The sequence below is a fragment of the Alnus glutinosa genome, chromosome 2, assembly GCF_958979055.1.
Source record: "Alnus glutinosa chromosome 2, dhAlnGlut1.1, whole genome shotgun sequence".
Lineage (NCBI taxonomy): Eukaryota > Viridiplantae > Streptophyta > Magnoliopsida > Fagales > Betulaceae > Alnus > Alnus glutinosa.
In genome coordinates this window covers 31,863,028-31,889,210 of record NC_084887.1, presented here as the reverse complement: position 1 = coordinate 31,889,210, position 26,183 = coordinate 31,863,028, and the positions used below count along the sequence as shown (strand labels likewise).

At 42.3% G+C, this 26,183-nt stretch overlaps 1 protein-coding gene across 1 annotated transcript; it reads left to right on the top strand.

Moving 5' to 3' along the window:
- Window positions 1-19,435: 19,435 nt before the first annotated feature.
- LOC133860509 (receptor-like protein kinase FERONIA) lies at window positions 19,436-22,120 on the top strand. Its single transcript, XM_062296098.1, has one exon. The coding sequence runs from the start codon at window positions 19,436-19,438 to the stop codon at window positions 22,118-22,120; it is 2,685 nt and encodes an 894-aa protein (XP_062152082.1).
- Window positions 22,121-26,183: the final 4,063 nt, after the last annotated feature.

Below are 26,183 nucleotides of genomic sequence, written 5' to 3'. Positions count from 1 at the left end.
TGAAAGCATAACATGTTAATATTCAATAAGTTTTAGATACTTTTCCCATATATACTTGCTTTACTTTGGACAATCTTTTAGATGCCATGGTGATAAGTCTTGAATTATTCAATTCAAGACCCCTTAATTTGCATTTGTTATACCTAGTTCGTATTGTATATATAACGTTTTGTTATGTTTTAGTGTTTTCTCTTATTTTCAGGTCTTAGTTGAAATCTAATTCAAAATACTTGAATTAGACCTGAAAATACATCAAGGGTATTTTAGTCATTTCCAGAGTTCGAAACTGATCCTGAGAATATGGAAAATTGTCCAAGGCATTTCGATCGATCGATTATTTGTACAGCAATAATTCGATCGATCGACTATTCGATCGATCGACATAATTTCGATCGAGCGAATTCGTGTCTTCCAGAAAGTTCAGATATTTTCAGATCTTTGTATTCTTTGTGCGATCCAAATTTAAAGTTGGATTTTGTGGACAGAAATGGATGCCGACCAGCTCTGTTTGTGCGGCTAGGATTCACTCTTTATGATCTTTTGTAAATCCAATTCTCTATATATATGAGATTAGGGTTGTAGGTTAGATCATGCATCTTTTGAGATTTCGGATTTGCTCAGATGTATCACTTCAATTCTTTGCGTTTTTAGTTTCCTTTAGTGCACGTTTCCTGGGCTTAGTTCCAGAGAGCTTGTCCCCTTTCCTTAATTTCAAGTTCTAGTTTAGCTTGTTCTTTATTTTCTTCCTTTCTTGTAATCCAAATTTCTTTAAGTTTAATATAGTTGTTTTTAATTCGTTTCTTTCTTGTTTCTTTACTGCTTTCCTTTAAATTTATGCTTAACTTAGATTCAATTCATGTCTAGCTAATTTAGTCCTTAGGGTTTGATCCAAGTCCTATCCAAAATCATGTAGTGTTCTTGATGTTCTTAGGATTTTCTTTAGATATTTGATGATTGTTGAGGGCTAGAGGATATCAAAACCCATGCTAAAAGGTTTTGGTATCAAGATTCCAATCAAATTTATTCATGAAAAAGAGTTTAACTTGTCTATGAGTTTTCCTTGAAGTCTTGAGTAAAACCAACGTTCTTGGAAACAAGAACGATGTCTTTTTCAATGGTGCTATTTGACATGATGTATGATTTCTCATTAAAGTTACCTTATAGGGTATGCTAGGGAACACCAATCATTTCATCCCTTTGGTAGTCTAATTGTCTTTCAATTGTAGTTTAATTTTATGTGGAATGATTTGGTGTGAAACTAGATATCTTATCATTGTGGCCTAAATAGGGTTTTTCGTGTATTGTGTATACTTATTAGGATGTGTTATAGAGTAGTAAGCTAGGGCACGTTAATCACTCCACACCTTTGGTAGAGTAAAATGTTTTCAATTATAGTTTAATCTTTACGTGGAGTTGATTAACGTAAATCTAGGTGCTTTATGATTACGTCTTAACGAAAGTATTTTCATGTCGAGGTCGTCGTAATGGTTGACGCCCATTACGCGCTCATATCAAGCATGTTAGGAAGATCCATATAGACTTTAAGCATTGCATAGGTTGAGGATTGGATATGATCAACACCCTAAGTTTTCTTTTAAGTTAATTTCATTTCCGTTTTCATTTCCTTCACTTTATCGTTGTAGCTTCAATTCTACAACTTTTGTTTTTACTTTTGTTGATAAATTAAGTTAGATACGCTCTTTAGAAATTCCATTACGCAAAACATCCAATAATCTCTGTGGTTCGATCACCCTTACTATAGTACAATCGATACGTACTATTGCGAGTGGTAAACTTATAAATAATAAAATCCACGTAGTTGTGAAAACCGATTAAGTGTAAAACCAAATTCCTATTTTTAAATCATCGGTTGGATCGCTACCAATTTTTGGCACCGTTGCCGGGGATTAACGGTTGTTTATGGGATATTTAGGATTGTATTTAGTTTGATTTAGTACATATTGTAAATTTTGTCCATAAGCTGTTTTTGGTTCTGTATAAAACTGTTTTTAGTGTTTTTGATGTTTTAATTCGGTTCTGTCTGTTTTCTGCAAAATTCTGTTTCTGCATAAAAATCGCTCGATCGACTTTTTGGACCTGTAATTTCGATCGATCGACTTTTCGATCGATCGACATAACATTGGATCGATCGACTTTTGTTTTGAGCAGCACTGCTTTTCTGCTGTCTCTGGACCGAATTTCTACTTAATTTATTATTGTTCTGTGCATATTTATACTTTAATTTTGTTTTAGATTTTATTTTCTGTATTTTTCTTATATTTTTCTCTTCTGCAGAGAATCGATCGATCGACATAAAAAGTGATCGATCTAACTTTCGATCGATCGACATACTATTCGATCGATCGACATTTTCTGGCAGTAGCACTTCAGCTGCCACTGCACTGCGGAATCGGTTAGTTTTTCTTCTCTTTTCTTTTTATTTCTTTTCTGTACATTGTATATATAGATTACATTACATTGGTGTATGTTTGGTCGTCGTTCATTGTCATTGCCTATTTTTCCATACGACCCAAACTTAGAGCGGATTTCTAGACGAAGTAGATCCAAACGGAACTCATGTCTAAGAGCCCAATCTAATTCACCAATGGCTGAACAACCAAGGCCTGTGTTGTTAAGGGATCACTATGTTCCCTCAACATACACACCTACATCAAGCCTTCAGTTGCCGGACATTACGGCAGCTCATTTTGAAATTAAGTCCGGATTTATTCAAATGCTTCCTTTATTTTACGGACTTAGTACTGAGGATCCTTATAAGCATTTAGATGAATTCATAGAAATCTGCTCCACCATAAAGTTGCAGAATTTTACAGAGGATGCTTTAAGGATGCGTTTATTTCCGTTCTCCTTAAAAGAAAAAGCTAAGTATTGGTTGACTTCCTTAGAGACTAACTCCATTACTTCTTGGGCTCAGATGCAACACGAGTTCCTTCAGAAGTACTTTACCATAGGGAAGACCAATCAAATACGAAAGGCCATAATTGGTTTTTCGCAAATAGAGGGAGAACCATTTCATGAAACTTGGGAGAGGATGAAGGACCTTTTACGAAAGTGTCCACATCATGCTGTTCCCAAGTGGCAACTTGTACAGTGCTTCTATGATGGCTTGACTGAGCCACATAGACAGATGGTAGATGCCTCATGTGGGGGTACGTTTATGTTAAAGAGTGAGGATGCTGCATGGACACTTTTTGAAAATTTATCTGAAAATTCTTTACACCATTCATCATCCGGTCGTAGGACAAACACTAGGAGCCAAACTCTTTATGAGGTCTCCCAACCTTTGGACTTGAATACCAAAGTGGATGCCTTATCTAGAAAGTTAGATCAATTACTTGCATCTGGTTTTGTTCCTGCGACTGCATCTCATATACACACACCACATGATGCATGTTCATTTTGTTCCGATCCATCACATCAGGCCGGAAATTGTCCTATTGTTGGACAGTCTTCTGAGCCTCCTTTTGAGCAGATGAACGCAGTTTACTCTAGACCGGTTAGTGATCATTTTAGTAATTCTTATAACCCGGTCTTGAGAAACAGTAGTAGTGTGTGGCGGCCTAACATTCCACAATATAATGGACTGCAAAACCAAGCTTATCAGCAGTCCGACAATCAATTTTACCAGCCGCCACCTAATAGTCGTCCTCCCAACCCACAATAGCAATCAGCCCTTCCACCTCCTAGAAATTTTGCATTTGAGGAAAAGGTGTTGACTAGTCTCAGTAAATTTGAGTCTCAGACTCAAATTCTGAATTCCCATTCTCAGTCTATAGCAAAGCTAGAAATCCAACTCGGACAACTAGCTAAGTCCTTTAGTGAGAGAGAGAAAGGGAAGTGGCTTCTCCTCAATTGTGGCTTGTCCTCCAAGTCAACCTCGCTGGATGGCCGTAACTGGGATGACGATTTCAACTCAAAGTTCTCACCCCCAAATATACAAACCATATCAATTGCATCTAACCCCTCCCAACACGACCCTTATGTTACCCAAGTCCCCTACATGACTGCATGTATCTTTCACCACAAGTTCACCTACTCCTTCCCCATCTTGCCTGGCCTAAAGTTCGTCCGTCTCTACTTCTTCCCGGCCACCTACTCCAGACTCGATAAATCCCAGCCTTTCTCCTTCATCACCGCCAATAACTTCACCCTCTTAAGCAGTTGGTTGAGCCCTGCATTGGACTCGGCCAACGGGCCTTCTTTTTGGATTAGGGGTAGGCCTTAGTTAGACTTTCATGCCCACTTCCCTTTTGATAGGGGTTTCCTGAATTCCAAGCTTGTGGAACCAAGTTCATTCAGGCCGGGCAAAACGGCAGGGCCCAAACTTCTGTAGTGGGCCCGTTTGGACTTTAGGGATGATAATTCCCCAACAGTTACCCCCCAAATCTCTTATTTGAATTGATGTGCAAATTTTACTCACAAGGGCACGAGTTGTATGAAGAATAGTGCATGCAAGTGGGAGATTGTATCCACAGGAAAATGTGTGCAAACAAAAAAAAAAATCAATTTCTAGCTATTTAGATTAATTCTATTTTAACCTAGAGCCGCATTTTGGATTCTTTTTTTAGAAAAAAGAAATAAAAATGAGAAAACAAAGACAAAGAAGAAAAACACTAAGGTATCGAAATCCACCAAACCAAATCAAACAACATACTCTTGCATTCTATTCATAAATTCGATTCAAAGGAGCTTGATATTCAAGTTCTTAAACAAAACGTGGAACCATTTGATAAATCAAACTCAAAAACAAATCACAACAATAATCCCTTAAAGTAAAAATCACCCATTATATCTGTTTGTCAGAAAAATCACAAAAGATATCTCAATTTCAAAGAAATCAATCGATGTATCCATCGGTTGAAACACAACAAATATCCACTTAAAAGATAACATTCTCAATCTAAAGAAATAAATCAAAAAATTGAAATAGAACTCGAATATAAAATGATAAAAATATCGAATCTACGACCATCATGACAAGAGTGTAGGTGTTATCATTGATGAGGTTTCATCATCAACCTTAGTTGAGGATTTTTAGCCTCTCATGACTAAAAACACCGAACAATCTTGAAATGAAAACATAAAGAAATAAAGTAAAATCACTAAAAAATAAAGAACATAAAGAGACAAAATAACTTTAAATAAATTAAAGGAAATATAAAAGAAATTTAAACTTACAAAGAAAGAACAAGACGAGAGCTAAAACAATGCTCTGAAGAAAGTTGATTGTCCAAGTGGTGCCTAGCATGGGGTATTTATAGCAGAAAATTAGGTTAAAACCCAAATTTTACAAAATGGTGCCTTTAACCCTTAAAATCCAATAAGAGAAAAGAATGTTAGAGTTTGAAATGTCTCCGGCCCTAGTTTCGGCGCCTCTTAAAAGCTAAAGAAAGAAAACTTGTCTTTGTTGCTGACTTGTTGCCCATTATGGAAAGAGATCATGCGTTTGAGTGCCCAGACATGCAAAATACCGTGATGCGCTGCCAGCTTTGCATGTGTCTCGGTTCTTTCCAATTCTAGAGAGAAAAACACATAAATTCGGTGTTGTAGGTCTGGTGTTCCTTCCATTCTTTCCTTGTTTTACTGCACTGCCAGCTCTTGGGTGCAGCCCTTCTTTTGGAAAATAAAACGTGTCTTGCTTTTGTGCATGGCGCTCCACGTGGTACGTATTGCTTCTTCGATGCTTCAGTTCTCTTAAGGGAAAAAAAAAACCGCACGACTTGCTCTTTTCAATTGGACAACAAATTCTATATGGCGCTGTCAATCCTAAGAACGTGTCTCTTTTCTTTTTATTTTATTGCAATTCCACAATAATATCACCATTTTCTATCAATAACAACTTGCAAAAATACTAAAACATCAAAACTAACTAAAAATATTAGAAAATAACAAAACTAAAGGTTTAACAAATACAAATTAAGGGGTCCAAATATACAATATTTGACACTCATCATGAATCTTGACTAATAAGAGAATTAAGTATTTAACTTTATTGAGGTTGGGATTCCGAACCTGGAAGGACTACTCTCGAGCTGTTAGATTCAAGGCGACGCTTCGATTCTTGGGCCGTTGGATTCGAGGCATCGCTTTAATGATCTTATTCCACATTTGAACGCGCGTGATTTCTAGAGCATTGATGGATGTCGCTTCAGTTCTTGGGTAGGTGTGACGTGTGGGCATATTAATTGTTCCGTGAATCGACACTGCATTAATGTTTTCTCATCTATATATACTTTTATCTTTTTGAGGTCCTTCAAAAGTGTAATGTTTTCTGCAGCGCTTGTGTTTGAGATTCCATTTCATTTGTTGCAGAGGTCATAAACAAGCGACGTAGGAATCAATACAAACTCCTACCCTCTGAGGGTGAAGTAGCTTCTAGGTCTTTAATTCTGTACTCGGTTGTTTCGGGCCTTAATTGTAACAGGCTGTTTCTGAGCCTTAATTGTAACCTTCAAATTTCATGCAATAAAGATTCCTTTTCTGTTTCTGAGCCTTTACTGCATGTAACCTTCAAATTTCCTGCTAATTCGTCTAAGTAAGACCCGAAAGACTATTAATTGACTTTTGTACTTAGCTTAGTCGAAGCTAAGTGGGAAAGTGCTGAGGCTCAGGTTTTTTCGAGGTGCCCCTCAACTTTTATACTTAGCTTAGTCGAAGCTAAGTGGAAAAGTGCTGAGGCTCGGGTTTTTCCGAGGTGCCCCTCAACTTAATTTTGTACTAAACTTAGTTGAAGCCGACCAAGAATAGAGGAAATTCAATAAACCCCAGTTACCCCTACCCTTTTCCCTCTCATTTCTTACTCATCTCCACCCATCAAAACATAAATTATTTGATTCACACCACTTTTTTGTGCCAATAGGACCAGACATATAATGATATAACCACAACTTTTGGTGGAAAATGCTTCCCTGCACCTATTCTGGCCGGTGAAAAGTTGTTAGGGATAAGATTAACCCTAGAGACACGTGGATTCTGAAACATCTCGGAGTTACGTCTCGGACACTCGTTCCGACCCAGCAAAGAAAAGATCATCTAGGTATAAAGACGTCTCGGTCTTAACATCCCAGGTAACGGTATCAAATATCCCGAGATCTCCTAATTTGATCGGAGCGAACATATTTCGGACATTTGTGCCTCGGAGTAATAACGCCTCGGGGTGATATCGAGTCAGTGCGATATCGCCTCGGGGTGATATCAAGTCGGTGTGACGATGTCTCGGAGTAATAACATCTCGGCCTTACACAACCCCGTTATGGTGCGGCGATATCCCGAGATCTCCAAGTCGGAGTGAACATATCTCGGATATCATCACCTCGGAGGTTGGCTGAAGTATGCCGCGGTTGTCTTAGAATGCGATAAGGATAGAATCCCAGAAGATCAGGGATAAACCACAATTCCATAATTAATGGGATAAGGAAGTTATTGATACGGAATCAAGTTTAAAGAGGTACAAACGCAATCAACTTCGGACTCTACAATCTCATTCGAATTCCCTGAAGATAAGGTTAAAGTTCAACCAAGCTAGGATTCAAACTCCTAATCCAACTAGGCGTCAAGAATTCTGGTAAGATTGCAAGTCTGATAAGACCGCAAGTCCGGCCTATAAATAAGACCGTCGCACCAGGTATGAAATAACGAATTCTCTGAGCTCTTGAGATTGAAAAACACTCTTCAGAAAATTGATTTGAACTGACTTAGGCATCGGAGTGGGCGTAGTCGGCACCCCCGACGAGTCTTTATTCTTTTTGCAGGATCGAAGTTGTAGATTAGGATCAGCAGCGAATCACCAGGCGACACGTCACCATACCGGAAATTGTACCAAGAGTTTGGCGCCGTCTGTGGGAACGATAAGTTGTTCTTACGAAAAACTAATCCGTGATGGTGACTACGAGACGTTCCAACCCGGTTCAAAACGAAACTCGAGAAGAGGAGCGACCTACCAATCAAGACGATGTTCGTGGAGAGGTAGAATCTGCTGGACCAGAGGCCAGAATAACCCAACTAAGTCAACAGTTGGCCCAGGCACAAAAGAATGTGGAGGATTTGCTGGCTCAGAATGTTGTGCTCCTAGCCGCTCAGACTCCGCCGCCATTCAATCATGATACAGTCGATGGGACAAACTCTGAGGGAAACCCCGAAGGGTCAGGAGAGAAAGCTGGGCCGCAGAACGAGGACCAGGAGGTGCCCGTAAATCCGGTTCCACCTACAGACCCCGAAAGGAGGTTGCAGAAGATGGTCCAGGACATGGGAGCAAAATATGATGCACTGTCGAAAACAATTGATCAGAAGCGTGATGGGAAGGAGTCTCTCGTTGACAACCTCTTTCAGCACAAGGAGTCGATATTCACCGAAGAAGTATCCAACTTCGATCTACCCAGAAGATTCAAGGTACCTGACATCCCTGTTTTTTCAGGCAGTGAAGATCCGGTGGAGCACTTGGACAATTTCCGATCCCATGTCTCCCTGCACAAGACACCAGATGCTGTGGCATGCCGAGCTTTTCCTCTCACCTTGTCAGGAAAGGCCCGAGACTGGCTCAGGAATCTCCCACCGAGGTCGATTGATTGTTTCGACGCCCTTGGAAGGAAATTCCTGGCCCAATTCGTGTCCGGGAGAGCTAGAAGAAAACCCCGAGGGTACCTACTCTTTGTACGGCAGGGGCCAAACGAGTCTCTAAAAGACTATCTATGGAGATTCAACCAAGAAAAGCTAGACACAGAGAGTGCACCAGATGATTTCATCTACGGAGCAATCTTCCAAGGCTTGAAGAAAGATGGAACTCTGATGGCAGAACTGGTGTTGATACCACCGAAAGATCTTCATACCTTTATGGTAAAGATGGACAGGTACATCAATCAGGAAGAAGCGCTCCGAGCCCTTCTCGATAACTCCCAGCAACAGCAACAGCCATCCACCGAGAAGCCCAAGAAAAAGAAGAATCCTGAACCCATACAGGACGTCGGTCCCGGAGAATACAAGAAGGCGAAAAAGAATTTCGGAGATTACAAGTGGACACCATTGAACGCCTCTCTCACCGAGGTGCTTATGGAACTCAAAAAAGATCCGAATTACCAGAGACCGAGACTCATTCCAGGAGATCCGCCTTTGCGCTTGGCTCACAAATACTGTGCCTTCCATGATTCATATGGTCATCTGACCGAGCAGTGTGTATCATTGAGGCAATTGATCGAGAAATTCATCGAGAATGGGAAACTAGTCCGATTTCTCGTCAATGAGAGGAATCATCAGGAGCGAGACCATTATCCGCGGCCAAGGAGGGAGGGAGGAGGATCGGAATGAAAGGAGGGATTATCAACATAGACAAGAAGGAAGAAGAGGAAGAAGCCGAGAGCCAGCACCTCGACCTCGGAGGGATGAAGGAAGGGAGAGAAGTAGGAGCAGACCTCGGGTGGCGCAGCAAGGTAATCTCCCTATCATCCACACTATCTCGGGAGGATTTGAAGGAGGAGGCGAGTCCAACTCGGCTCGGAAGGCGTATGCCAGGCAGCTGGACGATTTTGAAGTATATTCGGTCCAGAAGCCCCCAAAGTCTCAGAAATATAACCCTCTGGTTATAGGGTTTTCTGATGATGATTATGCTGGGGTCTCGCTTCCGCACACAGACGCCCTTGTGGTCACCTTGACCATAGCGAATTATCAGACTCGGCGGATCCTCGTTGACACAGGGAGCTCAGCTGATATTCTGTTTAAATCGGCTTTCGATTACATGGGTGTCCCACGAGAAAAGCTGGTCCCAATCTCATGCCAGTTACAGGGTTTTGCTAGAAAAAAAAAGTGCTGCCTCTCGGTTCTATTGATCTGCCTGTGACGGCAGGGACTTATCCGAGGCAAAAAGTCATTATGGTAAAGTTCCTGATAGTTGACAAAGTCTCGGCCTACAATGCCATCATAGGACGGACAGCTCTCAACGACTTCAAAGCTGTGACTTCAACACCGCATCTCAGCATGAAGTTTCCAACAGAAGAAGGAGTTGGAGAGGTGAAGGGAGACCAGAGGGAAGCTAGGCGATGCTACAATCTGTCCTTAAAAGACACCCCGAGGCAGCACAGTCTGGGGGAGAAAACTAAGGAAGATGGAAAATAGCAATCACCATTGGGGGAGCCTGTGGAAGCCTTGGAGGGAGTTCGAAATAGGTGACTCAGGAAAGAAAGTTCATATAGGCTCACAACTCCCTCAACCTATGAAGGAAGATCTGGTGGCGTTCTTGAGGCGCAACAATGATGTATTTGCCTGGAGCCATGAAGATATGCCGGGGATTGATCCCTCGGTTATTGTCCATAAGCTAAATGTGGACCCAAATCATCGCCTTGTGAAACAGAGAAGGAGGGCTTTTGCCGCCGAACGAAACATGGATGTTGCGGAAGAGGTAGAGAAGTTGTTGAAAGCTGGATTCATCCAAGAGGTGGATTATCCCGAGTGGCTGGCCAATATGGTGCTGGTAAAGAAGTCTAATGGAAAGTGGAGGATGTGCGTAGATTTCACTAACTTGAATAAAGCATGTCTGAAGGATAGCTTTCCTCTGCCTCGGATAGATTTATTGGTTGATTCGACGGCCGGACACGAGCTCTTAAGCTTTATGGATGCCTTCTCGGGATACAATCAGATCCACATGGAAGAAGCAGACCAAGAAAAAACTGCTTTCATCACAGACCGAGGACTTTACTGTTATAAGATAATGCCCTTCGGTCTGAAGAATGCGGGAGCCACGTATCAGCGACTTGTGAACCGAATGTTTCAAAATCAAATTGGCCGAAACGTTGAAGTATACGTAGATGACCTGCTGGTTAAAAGTATCCGGGCAAACAGACACATAGAAGACCTCCGAGAGACTTTTCGGACTCTAAGAGAATACAACATGAAGCTCAACCCCACGAAGTGTGCCTTCGGAGTTTCTTCAGGCAAGTTTTTGGGGTTCATGGTGTCACAGAGGGGCATTGAAGCTAATCCAGAGAAGGTCAGGGCCGTCCTTGAAATGGAAGCCCCAAGAACAACAAAGCAACTCCAACGGCTGACAGGAAGGATTGCGGCTCTGAATCGGTTCATATCAAGGTCAACAGATAAGTGCCTTCCTTTCTTTAAGATTTTGCGAAAAGCATTTATGTGGAGTGAGGAGTGTGAAGAGGCTTTCGGGAAGTTGAAGGAATACCTAGCCAACCCACCACTGTTGAGCCGCCCAACCGAAGGGGAGATACTTTATCTCTATCTGGCAGTATCTCCCTCAGCGGTAAGCTCGGCGCTAGTCCAAGAAGATTCAGGAGTTCAGAAACCAGTTTACTTTACAAGTAAAGCATTGCATGGCACGGAAGAAAGGTATCCTCGGATCGAGAAGTTGGCATTTGCTTTGATTATTTCTGCCAGAAGATTGAGGCCATACTTTCAGGCTCACGCTATCAGAGTTCTAACCGAGTATCCGATGAAAAAGGTTTTGCAAAAACCTGACCTCTCGGGAAGATTAGTCAACTGGGCGATGGAACTCGGATAATTTGATATAGAGTTTCATCCTCGGACGGCTATCAAATGACAGATTCTGGCAGATTTCCTGGTAGAATTCTGCAACATTCCTGAAGCAGAAGAACTTCCTAAGGAGACAACCTGGGTTGTTTTTGTAGATGGCTCTTCCACACAGGGCAGAAGCGGAGTAGGAGTCCTCCTCAGGAATCCCGAAGGACAAGAGTTCGGTTTTGCTATAAAACTGGACTTCGTTACAACGAACAATGAAGCTGAGTACGAAGCGGTGATAGCGGGTTTGGCTTTATCCCGAGAGATGGGAGCAACTAATGTCGAAATCCGGAGTGACTCTCAGGTGGTCGTAGGCCAAGTCCAAGGACAATTCGAAGCACAAGAAGACCGAATGGCCAGGTATTTGGAAGAGGTACGGCGATTCCAATCCTATTTCGAAAGGTTTGTCATCACAAAGATACCTCGGGAAGAAAACATCCGACCCGATGAGTTCTCGAAGATTGCATCGGGAACAGAAGAGGAGATTGAAGCATCCAGGAGGCAAATTATTGTTCTGACCGAGCCGTCTATAGCCCCGAGGACCAAGGTTATGGAAGCAGATTCAACACCCGAAGAACCAGAGTGGGCAAGGGAGATAATTTAGTTCCTCAGACGAGGGTTGCTACCCGAAGACAAGGTCGCAGCTCGGAAGGTGAAGATGCAAGCGGCACAGTTTTGCCTTCTCGGAGAAATACTGTACAAAAGAGGATATTCCGAACCCCTGCTCAAATGCCTCTCCAAGGCCGAGTCGAATTATGTTCTTAGGGAAATCCACGAAGGTGTGTGCGGAGACCACTCAGGAGGAAGGATGCTGGCGCAAAAAACCATCCGAGCAGGCTACTATTGGCCTACGATCAAAAAAGATTCGGCTCTTCTCGTCAAAACCTGTGACAAGTGCCAGAGGTTCTCAAGAATTATGAAAGCAAGTCCCGAGAAGCTCACCCCCCTCACTTCTCCATGGCCATTTGAGAAATGTGGGGTGGATATAGTTGGCCCAATGCCGGTAGGGAAAGGTGGACGGAAGTTCTTGGTTGTAGCTGTAGACTATTTTACTAAATGGGCGGAAGCAGAAGCATTAGCAGCTATAACCACAGCGAATATTATAACTTTCCTCTGGAAGTCGGTGGTGTGCCGGTTTGGGATTCCTCATGCTTTCGTCACGGATAATGGGAAGCAGTTTGACTATGAACCATTTCGGAAGTGGTGTTCGGAGCTCCGTATCCGAAACTAATATGCTTCGGTACTATACCCAAAGGCAAACGATCAAGTAGAGGCGACGAATAAGACCCTGGTGAAGACTCTGAAGAAAAAGCTTGATAAAAAGAAAGGAGCATGGGTTGAATATGTTCCAGAGGTGTTGTGGTTGTACCAAACCACAAGAAGAACTCCAACAGGCGAAACACCATTTTCACTTACGTATGGAACCGAGGCGGTGATACCAATCGAAGTAGGATCTCCAAGCTTCCGTGTAGCTCACTACAATCCAGGACTCAACGACGAAAAAGCTAAGGTACATCTGGATCTTTTGCAGGAGAAAAGAGACGACGCTCAAGTCACATGGGCAGCATATCAGAATCGAACGGCTCGGTACTTTAACAAACATGTGGTACCCAGAAAGTTCCAGCTCGGAGATTGGGTACTTAGGAAGGTGAGCTTGATGACGAAAGATCCAGCGGAAGGCAAAATGGGACCCGAATGGGAAGGTCCCTATAAGGTAGTAGGATGCCACCAGAAGGGAGCTTATCGCTTAATGACCGAGACAGGGAAGATATTCCCGAGATCATGGAATGCCGAGCACGTGAAGAAATATTTTATGTAATTTTTTGCTTTTTCCAAACAATTTCATATTCAATAAAGAATGTTTATTTCCAGCGCATATTAACAATTGCAGAAATCCGAGAATTAATCTGAGTTATACTTAAAAAAGAATTCACTTGCATCCTTTCCTCGAACAACCCGAGAGGGTCATGGAAAGGATGCAGTAGAAAGAAATCCCTCGATTAAGGGTTATGGAAAGACCGAGAATGTCCGAAGCTTCTCGGTTAGTCCAACACCGAGAACAGGAAAGAACAGAGAGTCTAGTATCAGAGCCAGGTTGGAAGCACTTCTCCTCTCCAAAGATGATCAAGCTACATCAGCGTCCATCTGACTCCCCACCTCGAACGACTCGAAAGAGTTATGGAGGGGATGTTCGGGAAAGAAATCCACCCGAATCCTTTCCTCGAACAACCCGAAAGGGTCATGGAAAGGATACAAAGGGTTGAAACCCCTCGGTTGGGGGTTTCCGAAGGATGAGGACTAGGATCTGCCCGATTCCTTTCCTCGAACAACCTGCAAGGGTCATGGAAAGGATACAAAGGGTTGAAACCCCTCGGTTGGGGGTTTCCGGAGGATAAGGCTAAGGATATCCAAAGAAGAATCCACCTGGATCCTTTCCTCGAACAACCCGGAAGGGTCAGGGAAAGGATACAAAGGGTTGAAACCTCCCGATTAGAGGTTTCCGAAGGATAAGATGATGGATATCCCGATTAGAATTCGCCCGAATCCTTTCCTCGAACAACCCGAAAGGGTCATGGAAAGGATTCAATGGGAAGAAACCCCTCGGTTGAGGGTTTCCGAATGGATAAGATTAAGAACTCGTTCAAATCCTTTCCTCAGACGACCCGAAATGGTTATGGAAAGGATACCACGACAAAGTTGAAAGATCTAAAGGACAAGAGCATACAAGATAGTCTCTTCCTCAGATGACTTGAAGAGACTACAAAAAGAATATCAAAGTAAAAAGCTCCTCCGAATACTATGATTATTCAAGATCAAAGAAGAGAGAATCAAAAGGTAAGAGTTTCATTCAAAAGATTTCATTTCATATTTGAAGTCCTTTACAGGTTAAAAAAAAAAAAAGGAAAAGAAAAATTCAGGCCCGAGAAGCTTTTAGCTTGCGGCATCGTCAAGAGGATCCTCTCGAGGATTTGGCGCGTCATCACCCCAACTCGGAACATCGGGCATAAAGTCCTTACCGAACTCTTCCATCTCTAAGATGGCTTCTTCAGGAAAACCAACAAGCAGCGGCCCAACCGTCTTGGGGTCGAATTTATATTGGGGATTCGTTACCAGAGTTCAAAAATTTTCGAAACCCCAATTGCACCCCCGAGCCCAACTCTGGTCCCGAAGGAATGGTACATAGCTCAATTGTTTCAGATAACGTTTGAGCTTTGCCCGATCCGTGTCATATCTGGCCCTGAGCCTAATTAAGAGGTTCTCCGAGTGGTCCTGCACCTTAACAGCTTTATTTCTCTCGGCCTCAAGTCTTTCAACTTCAGCTTTCAGTTTGTCCTTTTCGGCTTCGGTATTCATGGCATTTTTGCACGCTTCGGAGCATTCGTTCTGCACGGCCGACAAACGAAGGGACAACTGAACGTGTGTACCGCTCATTGGCCTCCAGTACTTCTTTCTTCAAAAAAGCATTGGCAGAACGCATCTCGGATATAGTTGAGTCCCGAGATGCGAGTTCCTCATCCTTAGATTGAAGAAGGGCCTTCAGTGCCGCAACTTCGTTCTCCAAGCCTGAGATGCAAGCTTGCACTTCGGGGCCAGGAACAGGAGGGGGCGCCGGACGATTTTCGTACTTCTGCCAAAGAGCTGTCATCTTCACAAGAAGCTATAAAGAGAAAAGTAAGCAAATTCAGAGTCAAGAACCAAAAATTGGATAGAATGAAAAATCCTGGTTTCAGAAACTTACCTGATAATGAGAGATAAGAATGCCTTGAGCAATCTTCTCGGGAGAAGACGCCCCTGCATTTCCCAGATACCCCTCGGGAATTAGGTTCTTTATGGCCTCCATTGGATGAACCAGAAGGCCTCTGCCCAAAACTTCAAAACCGGCTGAGACCCTAGAGGAAGAGCTGGGACCCACAGGAGGTACAGCCCCTGTATTTGGAGCCGCATCGGACTCATCAGATCTTAATCTAGAAGGGCTAGCCTCAACACGAGACCCGCTCCTAGTAGAAGACTTGGGAAGCACACCTGCCTCAGGAATGATGTTCTCGGAGTCGATCCGAGACCCTTCAGGCACTCCGAGATGGGGAGTTATTTCGGGTTGATTTGCACCCTGTACTTCAAAAGCGGCGCCCGGCATATCCTGACCAACCGCTTCCCGAGAAGTTCTAGGCTCTTCAATTTTTTCCACCTCAGGTGTTCCAGTATGAGTTTCAGATTGTACAGGTGGAGAACATGGTGCTTGGGGGGTGGCATGCCCCATTTCACAGTCGTCCTCGAGAGGTGGTGGAGTTCCTGGGCGTTCTAAGGAAAGAGTCCGAGGAGTGCCTTCGGCCTCAAACTCTTCGATAAAAGGCTCATCTCGGGGGGAGCCAGCATCTTCATCCCTCTCTCCAAGAGACTCATCACCTGAAGGAGCTGGCTCTTGACGCACCTCCTCGGCATCAGAAGGTCTTATAACCGCCTTGCCCCACATCCGCTCGGCCTCCGAGATCTTTTCAGCAATTCGGTCCTGGGCTATGAACTTCCGCTTTCTGGCCGGATGTTTTACCCTGCGCGTGACTTGTATGTCTCGGGCCTCAGGAACCACTTCATCTTCTTCTCCAGATCTCTCTGGTTCCGGGGCAGTCACTGCAGAAGCTCCGAGAGGAGGTTCCTCAAAAGAAGTTTATGTACCCTGTTCACCCTGGTATGATGCCTCGGAGCCGGACTCATCCCTTAAAACAAAGGAAGGAGCAGCACCAACTTCTGGTGTAGGGGAAACTTCTGGAACAAAACCCCGAAAACTTGCAGATCCCTCTTCAACGTTTACTCCAGGTGACGGTACCGAAGGGGGAGTTCTCCTTGCACCCAAGGCAGCCAGAGGAACGTTCTGCTTCTTTCGCAAAGGAACATCCTCGGGAACTTCGGCACTTTTAAATGGCCTCTTCTTAGTGACAGGCCTCGGAGATGGAGGGGCATTATTCCTCTTCTTAATAGCCCCTCTCTTGGTAACAAGCTGTTTGTCTCTCGGGATGTCGTATCCGAGAAACTGCCTTAAGTTCTCCTCGGTGACAAGATTGTCAAAGTCAACTTCCTCAAATTTTTCAGCCTTGACCCTAACTGCGGACCACCCACTTATCTTCTTGACATCCTCCTGGTCGGATACGCTGAGTGAAGGGGGGTCGCTTCGGTCAGGTCGTAGCAATTGCCAGGTCCGAGGCATCTTACAGTTCTCAGGCAGAAGAGTACCCTCAGGGCATTCCCACTCCCCAGAAACTCTAAAAAATTGCATTTCCCAAAATTTGTTGTTTGTTAACCCACTCTTGAGCTTGATAAAGACAGGCGGGTGACGAACACACAGTTCAATCATCCCCTCTGAAGTTTGCCTCGGTCTGTAGATGTTGAAAAATTGCAGGATCTTTATCTCCTTCTTCAGCACGAGCCTCCAAAGGATGTACGAAGCGAACAAATACCTCCAAGCATTAGGTATGATCTGACTGGGTGCAACCATCAGAAAAAGGACGAAATCCCGAGCAATCTCCGGAAATGGTAACCGCATCCCAGCAAGAAACATCCTTTCAAACAAGGTAATGTCGCCGCCGTTGATAAGCCGAGACTCAGGTGCTTGGTAAAACATCCTCACTGTTGGAGGAATGTCGTAGTTCAGGCGAAGCACACCCTCATGCTTCGCAAAAAGGGCGGTTTTCCACCCTACTCTCCAGGGGAGAGAGATCCACGAAGCCGTCGGACCTCTTTGTCCGAGCCCGAGACGTAACAGGAACAGTTGAAGCAGCCTTCTTAGGAGTCATTAAAAAAGAAGAAGAGAAGAAATAGAGGATACAGAGAAAGAAAAGAGTTTAGGAAGAAGGCGACAATGGAGGATCGAGAGAGAGAACAAGTAAATGTCAAAGAATGAACAGTGAAAGTGTTCAAAACTTTAAATACCCCCTCCCCTATGTGTCCAAAATATCAAAGGGCGCCATCATTTCAAGATCTCCGAAAATTGAAAAGGCGCGCGTTCCGTATTCAAGAATTAAATGCGCTACCTCAATAGTACAGTTTCATGATGACAAAGGATGGCGGTTCAGAGCTGACGTCGTCATTGGAAAAAGAAGCGGCAAGGTTTAAATGTTTGAACTGTTGAAAAGACGCGCCCTCCACAGTAGCAGGTACAGGTTGGCAGGCGGAAAGTAATTCTCTTATTTCCATTTATTTTTGAAATCAGAGAATTAGGGGGGTAACTGTTAGGGATAAGATTAACCCTAGAGACACGTGGATTCTGAAACATCTCGGACACTCGTTCCGACCCAGCAAAGAAAAGATCATCTAGGTATAAAGACGTCTCGGTCTTAACATCCCAGGTAACGGTATCAAATATCCCGAGATCTCCTAATTTGATCGGAGCGAACATATTTCGGACATTTGTGCCTCGGAGTAATAACGCCTCGGGGTGATATCGAGTCTGTGCGATATCGCCTCGGGGTGATATCAAGTCGGTGTGACGATGTCTCGGAGTAATAACATCTCGGCCTTACACAACCCCGTTATGGTGCGGCGATATCCCGAGATCTCCAAGTCGGAGCGAACATATCTCGGATATCATCACCTCGGAGGTTGGCTGAAGTATGCCGCAGTTGTCTTAGAATGCGATAAGGATAGAATCCCAGAAGATCAGGGATAAACCACAATTCCATAATTAATGGGATAAGGTAGTTATTGATACGGAATCAAGTTTAAAGAGGTACAAACGCAATCAACTTCGGACTCTACAATCTCATTCGAATTCCCTGAAGATAAGGTTAAAATTCAACCAAGCTATGATTCAAACTCCTAATCCAACTAGGCGTCAAGAATTCTGGTAAGACCGCAAGTCCGGCCTATAAATAAGACCGTCACACCAGGTATGAAATAACGAATTCTCTGAGCTCTTGAGATTGAAAAACACTCTTCAGAAAATTGATTTGAACTGACTTAGGCATCAGAGTGGGCGTAGTCGGCACTCCCGACGAGTCTTTGTTCTATTTGCAGGATCGAAGTTGTAGATCAGGATCAGCAGCGAATCACCAGGCAACACGTCACTATACCGGAAACTGTACCAACAAAAGTGATTAAAAGAGACAAAGCTTGCATGAGTTTCCTAGGAAAATAATAAACATTTGAGCCTGACCTCCAGCTAAAAAATAGGCAAAAGATAAAAAGAAAAATGCTCTCTATTTTTTTTCCTGGCAAAAATGCCAAATGTTTTGATATAATTTGAGAAATGATTATTAAGTTACGTTGATTTTAAACATTTAAATTATATAATTCTAACATAACAAGCTATAGCATGCACGGATGTAACAGAATGGAGAGCTTCAAAAATCATTTCAATTATTCACGAAAACAGAGGAGAAATTCAGGTGAATGCCTGATTTAGTGTGAATTGTGAGTAAGCATACCTGATGGAGGTTGTCTCCACTTTTGAAGGTGTCTATAAATCTTAAGATTTAGACCATTTATTTGAAACAAACTGTTTGACATTGTCACGTAAGCTTTTAAAAAAAATGAAAAAGAAAATTGAAAAAAAAAAAACAAAGTAAATGGATGGTTGGACACTTCCTTGAAAAGTTGTGGTCTACTACCCCCAAGGACATTGTCCAACAACCCCACCAACTCCAATGGTCTAAATCGACCACCCTTGATGCCTCCGGGAGTAATCACGGTCTTGGCACTATTACACACTCTTTTTTTTTATTATTTCTTTTTTCTTTTTTTTTCTTTTCTTTTTTAATTTTTTTTTAAGAATATTGCACACTTTTTGAGGAGACCTAAAAGTGAACTTTTGATATTTAAAACAAGAGCAATGTTAGGTTAAGCAGATTCTCCTCTTAAATTTAGTACCTCTCTCTCCCTCTCTCTCTCTCTCTCTCTGCTACAAATGTGGAACCGAAGCAAAACACGTCTTTGGACCACCCACTTGCCACGTTTTACACCACTCTACCTAGCCTTCTTTCTGTACCACCTGACCAGCACCGTCTCCGGTGGCTCGCCGTCTCCTTACACCGCGGTTGATAATATTCTCCTCAACTGTGGCTCCTCCGGAAATTCAACTGCTTTAGACGGTCGGACCTGGGTTGGAGACGTGCATTCAAAGTTCTCCCCCCTTGAACAGTCACAAAACCAGGCATCTTTAACGGCCAGCGCAGTTCAACAATCCCCCTCTGCCGTCCAAGTACCCTATGCCACTGCCCGGCTCTCTCTCTCCGCATTCACCTACATGTTCCCGGTTACTGCCGGCCAAATATTCATTCGACTATACTTCTACCCGGCTTCGTACCCAAATTTTGATCGCTCTAAAGCCCTCTTCTCTGTCAAAGCTGGTCGCTTTACTCTTCTCAGTAACTTTAACGCTTCACTCACAGCAGATGCCGATGGTGATCCCGGGGATGCCATATTCAGAGAATACTGTGTCAACATCGAGGAAGATCAGAGGTTGAGCATAATCTTCACCCCGAGCGTTGCTAATGCATATGTTTTCATCAACGGAATTGAAATCTTGTCGATGCCTCCAAATCTCTACTACCCTCCGTCTGACAATGAAGGGCTTTGTTTTATTGGCCAGCAGAATCTGTACCACATCGATAACGACACTACTCTGGAGATGGTATACAGAGTAAATGTTGGAGGCCGCTCCATCTCACCCAGTGAAGACACTGGCATGTTCCGGGGCTGGAGTCAAGACGACAATTACTTCACACCATATACAGAACTTTTTCTACCTTTTAACTATACTATTCAACTGAAGTTTACCAAGATACCTGCGTACACTGCACCAGAAGAAGTCTATCAGACTGCCCGGACTATGGGGGCAAACAAAACTATCAACAAGAGCTACAATCTCACCTGGGAATTTCCCGTAGACTCTGGGTTTTATTACCTTGTTAGGCTACACTTTTGCGAGTTTCAACCTGAGATCATTCAGCCACACGACAGAGTGTTCCTGATTTTCATAGCAAATCAAACCGCAGAGGAAGCAGCCGACGTGATAGTATGGAGTGGTGGAAATGGTGTTCCGGTATATAGAGACTACGCAGTTGCGCTGTTCGGCAAAGAAGGCGTGAAGAAAATGAACCTCTCTATCGCATTACAAGCAAACCGGCAAAACTGGGAGACTTCTTACAATAATGCAATCTTGAACGGTGTTGAAATCTTTAAAGTAAACACCTCTAATGGTAGTCTCGCCGGACCCAATCCAGATCCACTTCCGTTTGCCCATCGAACAGTTGTGCCACCAACACCACCGACGAAGTCGAAGAATTACATAACAAATATACTTGCCTTCGTTGGTGGTGGAGTTTCCGGCTTTGTTGTGCTGTCAATTCTCGGCTACTTGATTTTCCGGCGGCGCAAGAATGTCAAGGACTCAACAGAGACCCGCAACTCATCTCTACCATCCGATTTGTGTTGTTACTTCTCATTGGCTGAGATTAGAGCAGCCACTAACGACTTTGACGATGTTCTCATTGTTGGTGTTGGGGGGTTCGGTAACGTGTACAAAGGGTACATTGACGGTGGGGTCAACCCAGTAGCGATCAAGCGGTTGACACCTGGCTCTCATCAAGGGGCCCACGAATTCTGGACCGAGATAGAGATGCTCTCCCAGCTTCGCCACCTCCATCTCGTGTCTCTGATCGGATATTGTAACGATGGCAATGAGATGATTCTTGTCTATGATTATATGGCCCGTGGGACCCTCCGTGATCATCTATACAATACCGATAATCCTCGTCTGCCATGGAAGCAACGGCTCGAGATTTGTATTGGTGCTGCGCATGCGTTGAACTACCTTCATACGGGCGCGAAGCAAACGATCATTCATCGTGACGTGAAGACAACAAATATCTTATTGGATGAGAAATGGGTGGCCAAGGTGTCCGATTTTGGATTATCCAAAGTAGGCCCCATTAGCATGTCCAAACCCCACGTCAGCACTATGGTCAAGGGTAGTTTTAGGTATTTGGACCCGGAGTATTGCAGACGTCAACAGTTGACTGAGAAGTCTGACGTGTACTCGTTTGGTGTGGTTTTGTGTGAAGTAGTGTGTGGAAGGCCGCCTATACTGCGTAATGCAGAGACAGCAGTGGGCCTAGCAAGGTGGGCCCGGGAAAGCTATCGCAATGGAAAGGTAGAGGAGATGGTTGATCCATCAATGAAGGGTGAAATAAGGACCCGGTGCTTGAAGAAATTTGTTGAGATCGCGATGAATTGTTTGCTTGACAACGGAATCGAACGGCCATCAATGAATGATGTGGTGGGAGGCCTCGAATTCGTATTGCAATTGCAAGAGAGTGCAGACGAAGATGTAGGGCTTGATGTGGCTCAAGTTGAGGTAATATTGGGTGATGAGAAAGCTCTCTTCCCCAAGTCCACACTTGATGATAGTGATGGCATGTCTAGTAGCAGCAGTGGACAGGTGTCAAGTAGTAATTATAGTAACAGCAGGGTGACCATAATGAGCAACAGAGAACAAAGTTTTGCAAGTACCAGTCATGATTCGGGCAAACTGATATTCTCTGGGACAGAGTTCTCTGAGATTATGGACCCTAGCACTAGTAGTCGGTGAAAGAAGATGGTAGCTGAATTTTTATGATGTCTTATTGGGAGTCATATTGCGGACCAGGACAAGGTTTGTAAGCAAGTCATTCTATTTCTGGAGTGGAGAAAGATGATAGTGGTAGTGCACGTATCTGATTGAATCACTCTAAAGGCATAAAATAAATTATGGGATTCCTTAAAATATTGCCACACATATCTTAAAATATTGAAAGCAGTCCATTTTGAAAAAAAAGGAAGCTGCGGATATGGATATCGAAAATAATTAGAGTACACAACTAGTCATTGAACAAATAACCTTTGTTGATGGCCAAGACAGTGAGCAATGAGAGGGGGAATCCAATCCTCCAGGAAAGGGCTAGAATCCCTCCGAGCTTCACCGCAGCTGTGTGGTGAAGCTATATTTGCATATATATCAAAGAAAAGTGATTAGCTGTTTAATTAGAAAAAAAACAAACACAAAGTAATTCTTCAAGCAAAAAAGCAAAACAAACATACAAACGGTTGGCGTCTCACCAGAGAACAGAGTTGTGTCAACTCAAGGATTTTAATTACTTAGAACAAATTCTCATAAAAATCGCCAATTGGAGTCCATCGATATTAACATAGACTAGCCACTTATTCACTAAGATAGAAAAATAAAGAACATAAGAATTAATATATAGTTACAATTGCAAACTAATTGCTGCTATACTACTCGATAGACAACGACAAGTACTGCTAGACTGCTTCTGGGACTAGATTCCTCCTACAGATGAAATTCTTCTGTTGGAATGGAACTCCTTCTTCACTTGACTTCTTCTACGTACATGTACTCTGCATAATCGTTGGCAACGTACTGGCAACTGATAAGTAAATTGCTGTAACAAGATACTGTAGATAGTTGTAGTAGGCTCATATTCCGTCAAACTCCCTCCCATTTAAAACCCGCCTCCGGCTAGCTAGGGGAGAAAAGTTTTAAAGAAAAATGATTTAAAGAGGGGTTTTCAAAGAATGTATAGTATGAGAATCGAATTCGTTCAATGACTCTAATAAACAAAAGAGATAGAAATTTTAAAGTAAGGAGGGGTTCATTTTACATAAACAATAGTTTCATGTTTTTGCTTAATGTACATTCACCATTTTTACCTGTAAAATTGTTTAATTTTATAGATATAACTCTAGAGGGCTAATTAGCCATGTGAATTATTGTCACGTTGCCAATTAGCCACGTGGTAAATAAGCCACGTAGTTAAAATATTCTTTTTTTTTTTTTTTTTCAATTTTTATAGAAATTGAATTTTTTTTATTTTTTTATTATTATTATTTTTTTTCGGTTTGAAATTTTAGCCACGTGCTTTATTGGCCACGCGCCAATTGGCCATGTGGCACATAAACCACGTGACTAATTTATTAAAATTATTTTGATTTATTTTAAGATTTAAAATTTTAGCCACGTGGTTTATTGGCCATGTCACCAATTGGCTATGTGGCACATAAACCACGAGGCTAATTTATTAAAATTATTTTAATTTATTTTAAGATTTAAAATTTTAGCCCCGTGGTTTATTGGCCACGTTGCCAATTAGCCATGTGGCACATAAACCACGTGTTTAATTTATTAAAATTATTTTAATTTTTTTTTTTTTTGAATTTAAAATTTTAGCCACATGATTTATTGGCCACGTGGCACATAAACTATGTGAGTAATTACTTCCCTCCAATCCATTTCTAATTTCCCACCTCTTTAATTATCTCTCTCATTCTTACTTTTTCTAATTTCTCCCCTTTTTTTTTTTTTTCATTTCCCTCTCCCCCTTTAACTTTTCTTTTCATTTTCCTCTTATTTTTTCTTTCTTCTTCCCCTTTTTCCCATACAGGCCTTTCCCTCTCCTAACTTCTTTTTTTTTTTTTTTCCTCACATAGAGATGGAGATGGAAGAGGGAGACTGAGAGAGTTCGAGAGAGAGAGAACTGGAGCGATTCTGAGAGAGAGCCGTGGTCGACGACGTTGCCGGAGTCCGAAGGGTCACGGCCCAACGCCGGTGAAGCCAAGGGGTTGTTTTTCCGGCGTTTTTTGGGATTTTTTTTTTTTTTTTAGTTTCATTTCGCTACATCTCCGGTAAACATGCATCTCCACCGGTAAAACAGGAACGACGACGTGGTGATTCTTGGTTTTTGTTGGTGATTTTTGGTGATTGTTGGTGATTTTTGTTGATTTTTTGGTGTTTTGTTGGTGATTTTTTGGTAATGTGGTCAACGGAGGATATTTGGAGAATTGGATTTCATGGGGGAATGAAGGGGAAGATTTCGCCGGCCTTGAAGAAGTTTTCGGCAAGGGGAAAAAAAAAAGTTTCTGGAGAGGGCTAGAAAGAAAATACCGGTGAGAAAAAATAAAAATAAAATGAAGTGGTTAGCGACGTAGGTTAGTTCCATGTGGCTAAAAGTGTCTATTTTTCTTTTTTCTTATTTTCTTTTTTTAAATAATAAAAAAAAAATGCATTTAGCTACATATGAGTTACACGTGACTAAAAGTCATGTGGCTAAGTAACTACATGTATAAAAATACCACGTTGCTAAGTGACATTTAGCAACACTGGATTAATCACGCGGGACCCATGTAGCTAAATATCAAGTTTTTTTGTAGTGTCAGCCCAGTGTGTGTATAAAAACTTTAATTTGATGATGTATATTGTAGGGAAACAGTGCTACGATGAAGCAAAGCTTCCGGAATTCTTCCGGAAGTTTTGCTTCACCATGGCATAATTGTAATTGAGTAATGCTACACATCATCCTTTTGTCCACCTTTTATCCTCTCAAAATTGATGTGGCTCTTAAAATCACCATTGGATCAAAATTCAATAATGATCTATCATAAATTCAATGGTGATTTTAAGAGCCACATCAAATTTGGGAGGACAAAAGGAGGACAAGGGGATGATGTGTAGCATTACTCATTGTAATTATTAATATTTACAATTATGCCATGGTGAAGCAAAACTTCCGGATGAATTCCGGAAGTTTTGCTTCACCCAAGCATTACCCGTCTTCTTTTAGTTAGTGCTCCGGTGTTTATAATATGCGTTTGTATTTTTTTTTTCTATTATATATATATATATATATATATATATATGTGTGTGTGTGTGTGTGTGTGTGTGTGTGTGTGTGTGTGTGTGTGTGTGAGAGAGTTTTCACTAGGTTAATGCATAAAGCAATAGTAATATATAGCGTCGTATGGATAATGCAAATTAAAATAACGCATTTATTGGATGGAGTGTTACACCTGACCTAGAAATACCCTTGTTTATATTATTTATTTTGTAGTCAGACGTAAGAGAGAAGAGTCCTAAAAACTCTATTGTTGGGGATAAAACAAAAGAATGTCCAATAGTTCAATAAAATCTGGCAGCAGTTAAATTCGTCCTTTCCAGCAACATTATTCGTATGTGATAACAATAAACCTATATCTGATGTATCATTTAGAATATGCAATGCGCAAGTATTATGAAAGATGATCTTTTTTATAAAACCGAAGAAACCATAAGACTGAATTGCATCACTTGTAGATCATCACAAATACCCTACCTGTTCTGATGTAGCAATCATGACTTTGGAATGACAAAAAATTTGTTGAAAGGCAATGAAGTACTCTGGGCAGTACTATAAAGTGCTGGCCTGCACGTCAAACAAAATCAGGTACTGTATATATACTCTGTGGAGAGAAGATCTCATAACCTGTCAAGAAAACCAAAATTACAGATCTTTTGTCATACCTGAAGATTGAATTGCTTGTGAAAGAGCCCGGCAAGCTGCAGTGGATAAATTACCATTCTCCATGTGTCCAGACATAAAAAGTTTCTCCAGCATGGGCCAAAAAATTGTCAGAAGTGCAAGTATAGGATCATCTGCAGAAGGCCCAGTCGACAAAGACATTGGAAGATGACTGAATACAGTTCCCATTCTGAAATGACACAATCAGACATGAGAGCCAGAGGAGGGAACATGTATAACTTTCATGAGAAGGTAATAAATATACAACCATGAGAGAGCCCCATATCAGTTGAGAACAAATAAGCATGCGCTACAAGGAGGGAA